General features: G+C 33.9%; 1 protein-coding gene and 1 long non-coding RNA gene across 2 annotated transcripts; one reads left to right on the forward strand and one right to left on the reverse strand.

Moving 5' to 3' along the window:
* Positions 1 to 3,027: 3,027 nt before the first annotated feature.
* LOC105115100 (uncharacterized) lies at positions 3,028 to 6,197 on the forward strand. Its single transcript, XR_840269.1, has 3 exons — positions 3,028 to 3,209; positions 4,029 to 4,032; positions 6,185 to 6,197. It is a non-coding gene; the product is annotated as an uncharacterized LOC105115100 (long non-coding RNA).
* On the reverse strand, positions 4,820 to 5,853 carry LOC105115099 (uncharacterized). Its single transcript, XM_011011890.1, has 2 exons — positions 5,289 to 5,853; positions 4,820 to 5,148 (listed from the first exon to the last, which is right to left on the reverse strand). The coding sequence occupies exons 1-2, from the start codon at positions 5,760 to 5,762 to the stop codon at positions 5,095 to 5,097; spliced, it is 528 nt and encodes a 175-aa protein (XP_011010192.1). The 5' UTR covers positions 5,763 to 5,853; the 3' UTR covers positions 4,820 to 5,094.
* Positions 6,198 to 14,531: the final 8,334 nt, after the last annotated feature.

Genomic DNA, 14,531 nt, shown 5'->3' on the forward strand with positions numbered 1-14,531 from the left:
ATAATAATAATAATAATAATAATAATAATAATAATAATAAGTTAAAGAGGACTTTGAGATGTAAGATTAATGTGAGGATTAAAAAACAATAAAAACAAATGTCAATGTTAGTGGATCCACTAATGATATTAAAAATAAATGTAATAAAAACTCTTTTTTTTACTCAAATGGAAACCATACACAAAGAAAGTTCCAATCGGATGATTTATCATTAATAGCTCATTATAAATTGTTAATATGATCATATTAATTATCTTATTTAAGTAACACCAAACTTTTAAATATTGTTAGAAATTCATGATACTAACTTATGTTAACAACAAATTAAGCTCCTTTTATAGCACAAGTGTAGGTTATAATATATAGTTGGCTATGAAATTACCAAGTATTTGTTGTACTAAGTGTTATACAACACAAATCTAGATTAACCATTTAACAAGCAAGGTATTAAGAATTAATAAGATAAAAATAATAAGACATGTTAATAGCAAATTGTTTAGGATATAAGTATTGAAGTCCATATTGAGTTTATATTATATTTATCTTAACACCATTAGTGAAACATTTTCACCTTGACATAATAAACTTAGCTAAACATAATGAAGAAGAAAAACACAAATAAACAAAATAAGAACATAAGTATAGTAAAGGAAATGAAAAGCATAAATAAGAGATTAAAAAAAATATAGCATGAAATAAAACTTAAACATTATAAAAATGAGCATGATCTTGATCTAAACACCAAGATGCTTAAATGCATGGAAAATACGTCTTTTTATATGCCAAAATTTGAAACTATTGATTTGTTGACTAATTGTTGAGTAGGTGGCCACATCTTGACTTTAAGACAATCCTTATTTTCTTGTCTGAAAAAAACATCATTACTAACATTATAATTTGAAAAAATAGTCTGCATAAAAGTTTTAGAAAATTATCTTAGCTTTTTTTTTTTTTAAAAAAAAAGAATCGGTGCATTTGGACTTTAGAACTCGAGATATAAGTTGAACACTGAACAATGTCTAGGCTGTAGGATAGATTCAATTTTTTTTTTATGCTAAAATTTAGACTTCCAAACAACATAATTGAGTTTTAGGTTCTTATGAATATTTTAGGCCCATGTCTTAGCCTTTTAGCCATATAAACCAAACTAAAATCCAAGATCTACAGCTTCAGATATGACCCAAAGACTGAATAGTGTTTCAATTTGAATTGAATCAACATCTTTTTCTAAGCTTAGCCTTTTCTTTATCCTTTTACTTTCAATAGTTAATCACATCAATCAATCCTTTTAATTATGATATATGCCTGCATTTAAAATGAATATTTACTATAAATTAAAAGTATCTTATATTATTAGATATGTTATTATAAAATATGTTATAGTCAAGGAGTTATTAATACTTCAAGTGCAAAATGATGATATAAAACCTTGATAAAAATACACTTTTAAGTACTAATCATTGGTCTTCTTGAAAAGGCTTTGGATGAGGAGATTTACAAGGTTGTCTTTAATATGAAACCTTTTAATTAAAGCTCATAACCCTAATGGTTTCCAACCTTATTTCTTCTAGACCTAGTGGAGTGTTGTGGGGGTGATCTATGTAGGTTCATTAGGGAAGTTTTTGATAACAAACAGGAGGTTATGAAGGTAAATCATTCATACTTGGTGCTCATTCCCAAAGTTCTAAAACCTGAATATATCCACCAGTTCAGGCCAATAGGGTTATGTAATGTAATTTACAAAACCCTCACAAAAGTTTTGGTTAACAGGTTAAAGCCACTTATGCATAAGCTTATTTCTATGAACCAAAGTAGCTTTATTCTTAGTAGGTAAATTGTTGATAATATCTTATAACATAGGAAATTATCCACTCTATACGTAATTTAAAAAGAAAAAAGAGGGCGATGACTCTTAAAGTAGATTTGGAAAAGGCTTATGATAGGCTCCATTAGGATTTTATTAGAGACACTTTTATATTAACAGGAATTCCAAGAAGCACAGTGGATCTCATTATGATAAACGTCTTGTGGAATGGGAGTCCTGAAAAATTCCTCCATACCAGAGGAATCTGTTAAGAGGACCTTTTATCTCCTTATATTTTTATGTTGTGTATGGAGCACTTGTCTCAATTAATTCATAGAAAAATTAGCATGGGTAATTGGAAACCATTTCAAATTGGTAGAGAAGGTCCAAAAATTTTTCATTTATGCTTTGCAGATGATATGCTTCTGTTTACAGAAGGAAGTGAGCGACAATTGGATAAAATTATGGAATGTCTTAATCTGTTTGTTCTGCCTCTAGTCAGCGGGTAAGTGTTGAAAAGACTAAGATGTTTTTCTCTAAAGGTGATTCTTATTCTACTGTTAGATCACTTAGTTACAAGAGTGGCTTTGTTATTACGCAAGACTTGGGCAAATATTTGGAGGTCCCTCTTCTTCATCAAAGCATTACCAAGCAAACATATGGTTAAATTATAGAGAGTTTGCATAAAAAATTAATGACGTAGAATTCTAAACAATTATCTTTTGTTGGTAGAATCACTTTGTGTAAGTCAATTCTGGTTATTGTTCCCTTATATTCCATGCAATCCAGCTTATTACCTACATCACTTTGCTTTGAAATTGAAAAAATCTACTGAGGATTTATTTGGGGGGCAACATTGAGGCTAGAAAAACTCATCTTATTAACTGAAAAACTCTTTGCCAACCAAGAGATGAGAGAGGTCTAGGGCTGAGAAGAATGCATTCTATGAACCGAGCTTTCATAATGAAGTTAGGTTGGGGTATCATTAACGATAATACTATTATATGGGCTTCAGTTCTTAGAAGTAAGTATGTGAGATCTAGTGATAACATTCCTAAAGTACAAGCTAAGCAGAAACATTCTCCTCTTTGGAAAGCGATCTGCAAGGAATGGTCTCATGTGATTAAAGGCATTTCTTGAGCTATTAGCAATGGAGAAAACATCAAGTTCTAGGAGGATGAATGGTTAGATGGCTTTGGTTCTCTTGTTAGATATATGACTCAAGATTTATATGAGGAATTGCTTAACAAGTCGGTGGCAGGAATGGTTTCCAACAATAATAAGTGGAGATGGGATGTTTTTGCACACCTTTTACCAATGAATATTGTGATGACTCTAGCTAGCTATCCCCCTCCAAATAGGGAGCCGAATGAGGACCAGCTCTCTTGGAGCCTTTCCATGAATGGTGAGTTAATTATTAAATCAGCTTATTTTTCTCTTATCAACTCTTGTTATAATCAGACCCATTCAAAGCCTTTATGGCATTTTATTTGGAGATGGAGAGGTCCTGAAAGAATTAGATTTTTCCATTGGCTTGTTGTCCATAACAGAGCTATGACCAATGAGATTAGGTATAAAAAATATATGAGTGGTTCTCCTAATTGTCATTGTGGTAGTGGTGATATTAAGACCATTTTGCATGTGTTAAGGGACTGTAAATGGGCTTGGAAAGTGTGGCTGAAAATCTTGAATCCACGTGATACTGATGGTTTTTTTGCTACAAATTTACATGTATGGTTGTTGTCTAACTTGTGAAGAATAGTTAACATTAAAGAAGGTTGGTGTTGCTCAATCTTGTTTGATGTTACTTTGTAGTTTCTTTGGAAGTACAAGAATTATCGCAATTTTAGGGAGATCCCAGAAGTGACAGGCCATCATTTAATGGCTATTTAGGGTTTAACTAAAGATATAATGGGAGTTGAACTCCATGAGGAGCTTAATACTTTGACTCTTAAGAAGATGAATGTTGTGGGATGGAAATAATGTTGTGGGATGGAAATACTCCCCCTCGGGATTGGATGAAATTAAATGTAGATGGATGTAGTAAAGACAACTTAGGTTTAGTAGTGGTGGAAGGATTAATTAAGAATTGCATCGGCTATAGGATTAGAGGTTTTGCAATTAATATGGGGATTTATACTTTAGTTTGTGCTGAGTTATGGACGATGATTATAGGATTAAGTTTGTGCTGAGTTATGGACAATGATTATAGGATTAGAGTTAGCTTGGTTTTTAGACTTTATTATTTTGGAATCTGATTTTTTGGTTGTGGTGGATTTACCCTTGAAACAGTTCATAAAAGATGAAACTAACTTTGATTTGAGTAACAGAGCTTGTGAAGCTCTAAGTAGAGATTAGGTAGCTCAAGCGTAACATTTGTATAGAGAGGCCAATGCTGTTGTTGATTAGCTTCCTAACTTTTGGCTTTCCAAGCATCCACTTTTTATAAAGGATTCAATTATTAATGCCCCTTTAGAGGGCTTGCATTAGTTTTTATACTATGACTTGAATGGAATGGTATTCCCTCGTTTAATTTAATTTTGGGCTTTAGCCCCGATTTATAACCAAAAAAAACCTACATTGAGATTTAACGAGATCCTAAGAGAGAAGAAAAGTACGAAATATATAATAAATCTTCTGAAGTCTCTTTTGTATGGACAAGGAGTCAAGTGAAGACAAATTAGGATAGAACATGATGAAATAGAAATATTGTTTTTTGATATATGGAATTTATTAGAAAGTTGGGTTCCATGTGCCGAACTCCATTTCCATAGTATATCAAGAATGAAAAAGAAAGTTTGAACTCCATCATTGACATGAATTCTAAAGAAACGGTAGAATTTTAATTTCCACTAATTATAAAAATTAAAATGAATGCTTCTTCTTCTTTTTTCTTCAATGCAGAAGTTAGAAAAACCCAAGAAAAATAACGAGATAGTAAATATTCTCGGTGTTTATATATTTTTGTGAATCCAGACGGATCTATCGATGAGATGCAGTGGTGAAGACGAGGACAAGAGGAATTCTTGCAATATTTCAACTGCAAACACTTTGTACAAGAAAACAGCCAAAACACCAACTTGTAGGAGATGATAAGGACAGCAGAGCTCAAAAAAAAAAAGGAGGAGAAATTAAGGTCAATCAAAGTTTGATAACCGACCAAACTAACACAAATTAAGATCTCTAAAAGTTTTTCCAAACCTCCTGCTAAAAATAGAAGAAAATCACCATCATCTTCCTCTTCCAAAAAATTAAAGTCATTCCACTCTAAACAAAGTACAGATCACTCACTATATTCCAATCTCCACATCTCTGCAACTTGATCCTCCTTCACTCACAATCTCCTGCAGTTATAACACAAAGTTAAATCAGGATAAACCCTAAACAAAATTCTTTTTTTCAGAATTTTGAAATGAAAAATGAAAATGGGTAATTGCAAGCTAGTTTCCTTTATATATATATATATATATATGTTTATTCTAACCTGTGAACTCTTGCTATGGTGCACTTCCTCATGGACAAAACCGGACCTTCTACTTTCACCAACTGATCTCTCCATAGACCCTTCACTCTTATCAACTTTCTTGGAACCAATGTGGCTTCTCTTTAGGCCCAGGAGCCCTTTCCACCTTGTAGAACCTTTAGGTGGCCTCGGTGAAACTTCATCATCCTCATCATCGTCAACAAGAAGTTCATCTCTAATAGTCCTTTGCAATTGGTTGCTGCCATTATTTTTGAATGGCAAGAGCCTGCCTTTGAAGAAAAGCTCATCAGCACTCATCATGGAGTAGTTTGTCACTGAGAATTCAAAGTCAGTGGACACTGGGGTCTCTCTTGAGCTCCTTTCTTGCTTCATAATCTGTTGGGAATCAACAAAATCATTAGAAAAGGAGATTCTAGGGCTCATGGGAGGGCAATAACCTTTGTGCTCGGAGTTGTACATGTCTAAACATGCCATGGGATTTCAAAACAACATGGAAAATGAGAAAGAAAAATATTTAGCCCTAATAAATTCTATAGGGGACCCTCACACACTGTTACAACCCACCCAGTAGTGTTTGTATTTATATCTAAGGAGGGAGGGAGTCAGGGAGAGGGAGGTGGCCAGCTAGAAGGCTAGAACATGTAATATGTTTTTTTACTTTTGAATTCATGCATGGCATGACCATGAATCCATGATGTGATTTTTTTTTTGTCATGACATGTTAATTGGTATTCAATGATGACCAGTTTCGAAGCTCTATATACAATCTCGTATTTTTTACTGTTTTCCTCGAATGTGGCCCGTGTGGGTGAAGCTACCAAGAAACACTTCTCATCTACCATTTTCGAAGACAATAAACTGGCCAGTGAATAAAATAGTACGCAGTCTCTTCATAGGAGGAGCCAACCAGTAGGCTTTAATGCATGTTTTTTTTTTAAAAAAAAATTAATGTTTGAATATTACTTCTCTCGAAGTTTCTTTGAATTGAGAATGAGATTTATAGATAGGTGTTCTTTTTGACGAAGATTTGTAAGAAAGATTTTAAAATTTAAGCCCGCATTTTCTTTATCAACGTGGCCAAAATAGAAATCCAGGAAGATCCTATTCGTGAAAGATGACAAACCAACAACTAGAAGTAATTTGGGAATTACGTTAACAATTAAGTGATGATCATTGGTGGGTTACATGTCTCACAATATTCTCAAGCTACTGGTAATGGCGAAAGCACTCATTTATGTAGGATTAATAATTAATTTGTTTGAACGTTAACAAGTGCATCATTAACTCTAATCACCAATAATAATAATAATAATAATAATAACGCTAATTAAGAGGTGAGAGCGGGGAAACAGGATTACCGATTTAAATCTTATTGAAATGATTTTCTTTTTATCTATTTTCTTACCAACTTAGCAATGTTCTTGCCATCAATGCATGATGGCACGTTTTTCTAGCTCATCAAAAATCTTGTATACATGCACAATTTCAAAAGAAGAGCATGCATGCATGTGGAGACAGGCAAAGATAAGAATCATTTATGGCCTGGACAGTGAGTAAATGATACGGATGATGGAGGGCTGTGATAAAATAAGCTATCATGTAGCCAGATTTAGGGAGATGGCTGGTATCCATTGCTGGCAGACAGTGCTACAGTTTTCTTTGTTTAAGAGATAAGGGCGTAAATGCTCTATCTAGTTGGTTTTAGCTAAGTTAGAGAGGCATGGAAATAGTGGCGCACAGTGATAGAGCAGTCCAGAAGGGCTGGGGTGGCATGCATTGGATAATTTGACCAGCTTTGACTTGTAAGTAAATAGGCAGTGAATGAGCTGGCCATCGATACCGACCCGTCAAGAGACCACGTGATCATCAGCTCCCTTTAGCCATTTGCTTCAAAAAAAATTGGTCTAGAAACAATATGAAAATCTCGTAAATCAAATACTACACAACTAGCTACTGGGGGTCTAATTAATTATTGGTAATTAGGAACTCCCTAAGTGGCAGCCATGAAGCATATAATCCAGCTAGTGATTATCTTTGTTTAGTTAATTACACCCGTCCAGGTTTAATTTAACTATCCTGAACCCTAATCCCATCTCTCAATCACTTTGTTTAATTTGTTTTATCGATCCATGATACTTTGAACCTGTTTTGCAATTCACGGCATTAAGGATTTACATTATGTTACATCAGATATTTTCATATCATTTAATACTATGTTGAAGAAATAATTCTGATATATTATTTTATTGAATATTTAATTTATGGATATTGAAGTTGATATATGACCGATGGATCACGAGTAAAGTTCTTCACCTCCACCAAACTTGAGCTGATATTTATAGACATTAATGTAGTTACCAGACCTAGCCTCTTCTGTTGCTTGCTAGTTCTTGCAACTTCTGTGAAATAATGGGGCACATTACACATGCAACCACAGGCAAGAAAGGATACGGTCAGTTGCCTTTGCTTCTGGACAAGTACTCTTGGGCCTCTGGGCTAGTCTGTTCGCTCTTGAATTTCTTTTTTCTATGTATTAAAAAAATAAAAATTAAACAACAAGCAGAGTCGTCCAGAGGACCAGTAGTACTTGTCCTGAAAATGTAGTGGCAACATGAAAGGCAGAGATATTTTGAGTATCTAATAATTAAATAGAAAAAAAATAGTTGGCAAAGCCTGGAATCAACAAATTCAACTCTTGGATTTGGGGATTTCGCCTCTTATATGGGATCTGATTAAATTAAACAAATTTGGCGATCAACTACTCAGGGATTTGATTTTTTTTTAATAAAAAAAGAACTAAATTTTCTTAAGAAATACGATAGAGCCGGCTCTCAAGAGATGCCATAGAAATGGAAAGGAGAGGTCTCCAAGTAGGGGAGTGGCATCGTGAAGACAGATAAAGATAATAAGACAGCAAGTACACTGAGACATTTTGTACCACTGGGCACTGGGATAGGTCTTAGTAACATGTGCAGCGCAGGCCTGGCCAGGCCAGGAAGAATAAAAAGAAGGCCTGGACTTCAATATTGTAGTCTCTTTAATTTAACTTGTACCCAAAGGACATGGTTGTCACTCACATGGTTAAAACCCTTTACAATCCCTCCAACGAATCCGGATCTGCCACGTGTCGGGATCCCCACGGACCGATGCCTTGAGTGAAGACCAGTCAAACCTCTTAAATCAGACCACGAGTAGTTTATAGCTAGGTGCCTCTCTTTCTAATGCCCTTGTAGGTTGGGACTTCTGGTTTCGGAGATTATTTTTCGGTCGCTTAAGGACAGCTGACCATCAGATCTTTCTCAGATTCCGAGCTGCCCCTTTTAAATGCTTTTTTGGTGTTGCTTGTAGCGGTTGATGTTGGAAATTTTTAGTAGAACTAAAGGGTGTTTTAGGAAACAAGCAATTAGTGAAAGGACTAAATCACAAAATAATGTAAAGTATAGGGATTCAAAATCGGATATTAAGAAAGAATCATAGGAGCAATCAAAGCCTATGGTTTTTATTGAGGACCAACCTAATTTCGAAGCTCGTTCGTACATTTGAATTTTTTTTTTCTTTTTCGGATTTCCAAATGTTGGATTTGAGAAAAAATAAATTATAGGAGTAAACGGTTTACTTAAAATAAAAATTGTTTTATTAATTTACTAGAGTGTTTCACGAATATATCTAACCTTGTATAGCGTACGGAAGTGTACGTGTGGACATTGCTTTATTCTCCTGTCTGATGGCGAGGCAAATTCTATTCATCCATTCCCTTGCCCTTGGTATATCGTTGATGAACGAGTCACTTGGTCTAATAGTAAAGAAATCTAATGATATTCTTAACGTGTTTGTTTAGATAAAAAAATCATAAATTCAAAATGTAATATATATATTTAATGATTTAATTTTTAAATATTAAAATAATGACATATTAGATTAACTAGGATAAATTCTAATAAACTTATAAAATTTACAACATGAGTCATAAAAATATGATAATATTATAAAAAAATTAAAACAAATTAGAAAGTATAATTCTAATCAATCTAATATGAAAGTATAAAAATAAAAAAATAGATATAATTTTAAAAAGAAGTTATGAAAAATAACTTGAGTAAATTTGTCAAACTCGTAATATAAATCATAAAAATATAATTACCTCGTAAAAAAATAAAAATAAAATATAAAGGTTGTCTCTCAACCAATTCATTGCTGAGAGAAGAAATTAAAAAAAAGTCAATTTTAAAAAAATAATGAAAAAACTTAGAGTTAAATAACTCTATAGAAAAACAAATAAACAAAAAAAAATTCTTTAAGCTAAGCGATAAAAAAATCCTTCGAAAAAAAGTCTAAGAAATTAGGTATAATGGACCAGCTCGGTCTTAGGTCAAAAATTAATGAAATCACCAAAAACAAATCTTAAAAATATAAATAAACCTAGTTATAAGTGATAGGTGGAATGCATAATTGTAGGAGATCAATAATCGTTCTTTAACTGTTTCTGTTAGGAAACTGTTTATTATTAGCAACTGTAATGCTAACAGATATGCATGTGGTATTATTTATCCCGTTTCTTGTTACTACTATAAGGCTATATATATATATAGCCAAGCTTATTTAATAAAAGCATAGAAAAGATATAGAGTTACAAAGCCTTGATTTGTCTGTGATTAAAGAGTTCTCAATAATTGATATCAGAGCCGCAGCTTTGAACCATCCTAAACACAGAGTGCAAGAGAGATGTCTAGCGAAGGAAATTTTATGCAGCCTTCCATTCCTTGGTTTGATGGTCACTATGATCATTAGAGCATGCTTATGGAAAATTTCCTGCTTTCAAAAGAATTCTAGGAACTTGTAGAGATTGGTTATGATGAGCCAGCAAGTGGAATTATGCAAACGAATGCATAAAAGAAGAAGATGGATGAGTTGAGACTGAAGGATCTCAAAGTGAAGAATTATCTCTTCTAAGCCTTAGATTGCATAGTTCTTGACATGATTTTAAAGAAGGATACTGCCAAAGATATTTGGGATGCCATAAAGAAAAGATTTGAAGGAAATGTAAGAGTCAAGAAGTCTCATCTTCAAGGACTACGATGAAAATTTGAAACCTTAGATATGAAATTCAATGAAAGAGTGACAGAATACTTTTCTAAAGTCATAACATTGGCCAATAAAAGGTAGAGGACGAGGTAGAACTGCTTATAAGGGTAGAGGAAAAGGAAGGGGCAACGATAGCAACAGCTTCAACAAAGCTACAGTTGAATGCTATCAGTGTCATAGACTAGGCCATTTCCAGTATGAGTGCCCTTCTTAAAACAAAGAAGCTAACTATGCCAAGGATATTGATGAGGAAGAGGAGATGTTACTAATGTCCTATGTAGAAGAAAACAAAGCTAAAGGAAAAGATGCATGGTTCCTTGATTCAGGATGCTCAAATCGCATTTGTGGAGATAAAACCATGTTCAGTTGGCTTGATAATAGTTTTCAGCAACTGGTAAGGCTAGGAAACAACACCGGAATGAATGTGATGGGCAAAGGAAGTGTGAAGCTGCATTTGAATGAAATCATTCTTATTGTGACTGAAGTATACTATGTCCCAGAACTCATGAATAATCTCTTAAGTGTAGGACAGTTTCAAGAGAAGGGTCTGGCCATTCTAATTCAAGGAAGGGTATACAAGATCTACCATCCTCACAAAGGCTTGATCACTAAGATAAATATGAGTGCCAACAGAATGTTCATTCTGTTAAATCAATCACAAGAGACATCCTAGCAACAATACGATGAGTGCTTCCACACAATCTCATAAAAATAGCAGAATCTGTCACAACTTTGGCATCACAGATATGAACATCTAAGCTATAAAGGCTTAAGGACCCTGCAGAGCAAGAAAATGGTATGTGGTCTTCCCACATTTACTGTCTCAGATGAATTATGCACAGACTGCATCATGGGGAAGCATCACTGTGATTCTATACCAAAGAAGAGTTCTTGGAGAGCAAGTCAAATATTGAGTCTCATTCATGTAGACATTTGCGGACCAATTACCCCCATGTCTTGTGGTAACAAAAAATACACACTGTGTTTTATAGATGACTACAGTAGAAAGTTATGGATATATTTCCTGCTGGAAAAATCAGAAGCACTAAGTCATTTCAAGTGTTTTAAGAAGATGGTGGAGAATGAGACAGGCTTACCTATCAAGTGTCTCCGAACAGATAGAGGAGTTGAATTCACCTCACTTGAGTTCAACAAATTCTATAAGCAAAATGGCATTAAGCGACAACTAACGACTACTTACACCCTTCAACAAAACGGTGTAGCTAAATGCAAGAATAGAACAGTAATGAACATGGTTCGTGCAATGCTATATGAGAAGAAAGTAGCAAGAACACTTTGGGCAGAGGTAGTGAACTGGAGCAACTATGTGCTGAATAGATGTCCAACCTTGATGGTAAAAAATATCACATCAATAGAGGCGTGGAATGGAATCAAGCCCTTTGTTGCTCATTTTCATGTCTTCGGGTGCATAACACATGTTCATGTACTAGAGGTACAAAAAAATAAACTTGATAATAGAAGTGTTAAATGTATATTTCTGGGGTGTTAGTGAGGAATCCAAGGGATATAGGCTATTCAACCTGATTACAAAAAAGATAGTAGTAAGTAGAGATGTGATATTTAAAGAGGAGAAACAATGGGAATGGGATGAGACTTTTGAAAAACAGATGTTAATGGATTTAGAATGGGGAGATAGCGATGGAGAAGGAGTAGATGGTGTAAATGACAATAACTGTACTAAGGATAAAGAAGGAAATGCATGCACAGAACAGAGAGAGAGTGAGGATAATAAGGGAGATGTATACACTAATAATAGAGACAATAAGGATAATGAAGGAGGTACAAGAATGAGAAAACCTCTTGCATGGATGAAGGATTATGTTACTAGGGAGAGCCTTGGTTCTTCTGAAGATGAAGATTTGGCTCTGATAATGTCAAGTGATCCATTGCATTATGAAGCAGTGACAAATGCAAACTGGAGATTGGCTATGGACTATGAAATCAAGCCCATAGAGAAGAACAAGACATGGACATTAGTCGCGTTACTTGTTGAAGTCAAGAAAATTGGAGTGAAATGGATTTATAAAACCAAGTATAATAAGCATGGAGAGTTTGAGAAGCACAAAACATGTTTGGTGGCTAAAGGGTACACACAAAAACATTGAATAGATTGCATAAAAGTGTATGCTCCGGTGGCTCAAAAAAATTGGAATGTTTTCCAGATGGATGTGAAGTCAGCCTTTCTCTATGATGAACTTAATAAAGATGTGTATGTTGAACAACCAAAGGACTATAAAGTCAAGGGAAGTGAGGACAAAATCTACAAGCTACATAAGGCATTATATGGCCTAAAACAAGCTCCATGAGATTGGTTTAGCCGCATGGAGAATTACTTTAAAAATGAGGGTTCTGAAAAATGTCCAAATGAGTAGACACTCTTTACCAAACAGAGCAAAGAAGGGAAAATGCTTATTACAAGTGTTTATATCGATGATCTAATATACACTGGTGATGATTAAGAGATGATAAGTAGTTTCAAGTGCTCAATAATGCAAGTGTTTAAGATGACTGATTTGGGAAAAGTGAAGTTCTTTCTTGGCATTGAAGTATCACAACAAAGTGATGGTATCTTCATATGCTAAAGAAAATATGCTCTAGAGATTTTGAAGCGATTTGGAATGATAAAAAGTCATGAAGTCAATAGCCCGATTGCTCTAGGTTCTAAGTTAAGCAAAGATGTAGATGAAGTTGCAGTTGATGAATCGTTCTACAAACAAATCATAGGGAGCCTCATGTATCTCACTTCAACTTGTCCAGACTTAGTTTATAGTGTAAGTTTGATTAGCAGATATATGGCCAGACCTACATAATTGCACCTATAAGCTGCTAAGAGGATATTAAGGTACCTAAAAGGAACTTTTGATTATAGAATTATATACAAGAAGAGGAGCTCAAATGACCTGATTGCTTACACCGATAGTGACTATGCTAGTGACTTAAATGACCGAAATAGCACTTAAGGTTACGTCTTCTTGTTAAGTTCAGGGGCAGTGTCTTGGTTATCAAAGAAACAACCAAATGTTACATTGTCAACCACAGAGGCAGAGTTTGTGGTAGCTGCAGGGTGTGCAAGTCAAGTGGTGTGGATGAGGAGAGTTTTGCATCAATTAGGACATGTTTAGAAGAAAAGCACAATAGTTATGTGTGACAATACCTCCACTATTAAACTGTCAAAGAACCCTATCATGTATGGGAGAAGCAAGCATATTGATGTCCGTTTTCATTTCTTGAGAGAACTTGCTAACGATGGAATCATTGAACTGTTGCATTGTGGATCAGAAGAACAAACTGCAGATGTAATGACAAAACCATTAAAGTTGGAATCTTTCCAGAAGTTCAGAAGTCAGATGAGAATGTGTACAGCTACTAAGCTGAACTAACTATATATCACAGTTAGTTTAGGGGAAGGATTGACAGGTAGAATGCATAATTGTAAAAGATCAATAACCGTTCCTTAACTGTTTTTGTTAGGAAACCGTTTACTGTTAGCAACTGTAATGCCAACAAATATACATGTGGTATTATTCATTCCATTTCTTGTTACTACTGTAAGGCTATATATATATAGCCAAGCTCATTCAATAAAAGCGTAGAAAAGATATAGAGTTACAAAGCCTTGATTTGTCTGTGATTAAAGGGTTCTCAACAATAAGTCCAAATCAGAAAAAATTTGGTTCAAAAACTAAAAGTAAACTTGAATAAAATTTTTTCTCTATAAGATAAAAGGGAAATTTTTTTTAGTGAAGAACCTCTTGTCATGTATTGATATCAAAATTAATTTTTTTATGGTCAAGAACCAACTATTTTTTTTTATCATAATTCAATGATTTTTTTTTTATCTTTCAAATGAGGGATTAAAATACTATTTACCCAACCTTTTCTATTTTGATTATATTTTTTTAATCTTGTTATTTCTTAATAAATAAAAAAGTAATTGGCTATTATTTTGGCCATAATAAATCCAATCGAGGAGGAAAAAAATGTTTGATGAATAAAAAAAATACTATTACAATCAATAATAAATTGTAAAAGGGATTACAAATACTTGATATATAAGAAAAACACCACACCTTTCGGTTTTAGTTTTTAATTGTTTCGTTAATGATCCGTAACCTTCTACGTCTCTCTCTCTCTCGAAAA

Source organism: Populus euphratica, unplaced genomic scaffold (assembly GCF_000495115.2).
Source record: "Populus euphratica unplaced genomic scaffold, PopEup_1.0 scaffold635.1, whole genome shotgun sequence".
Lineage (NCBI taxonomy): Eukaryota > Viridiplantae > Streptophyta > Magnoliopsida > Malpighiales > Salicaceae > Populus > Populus euphratica.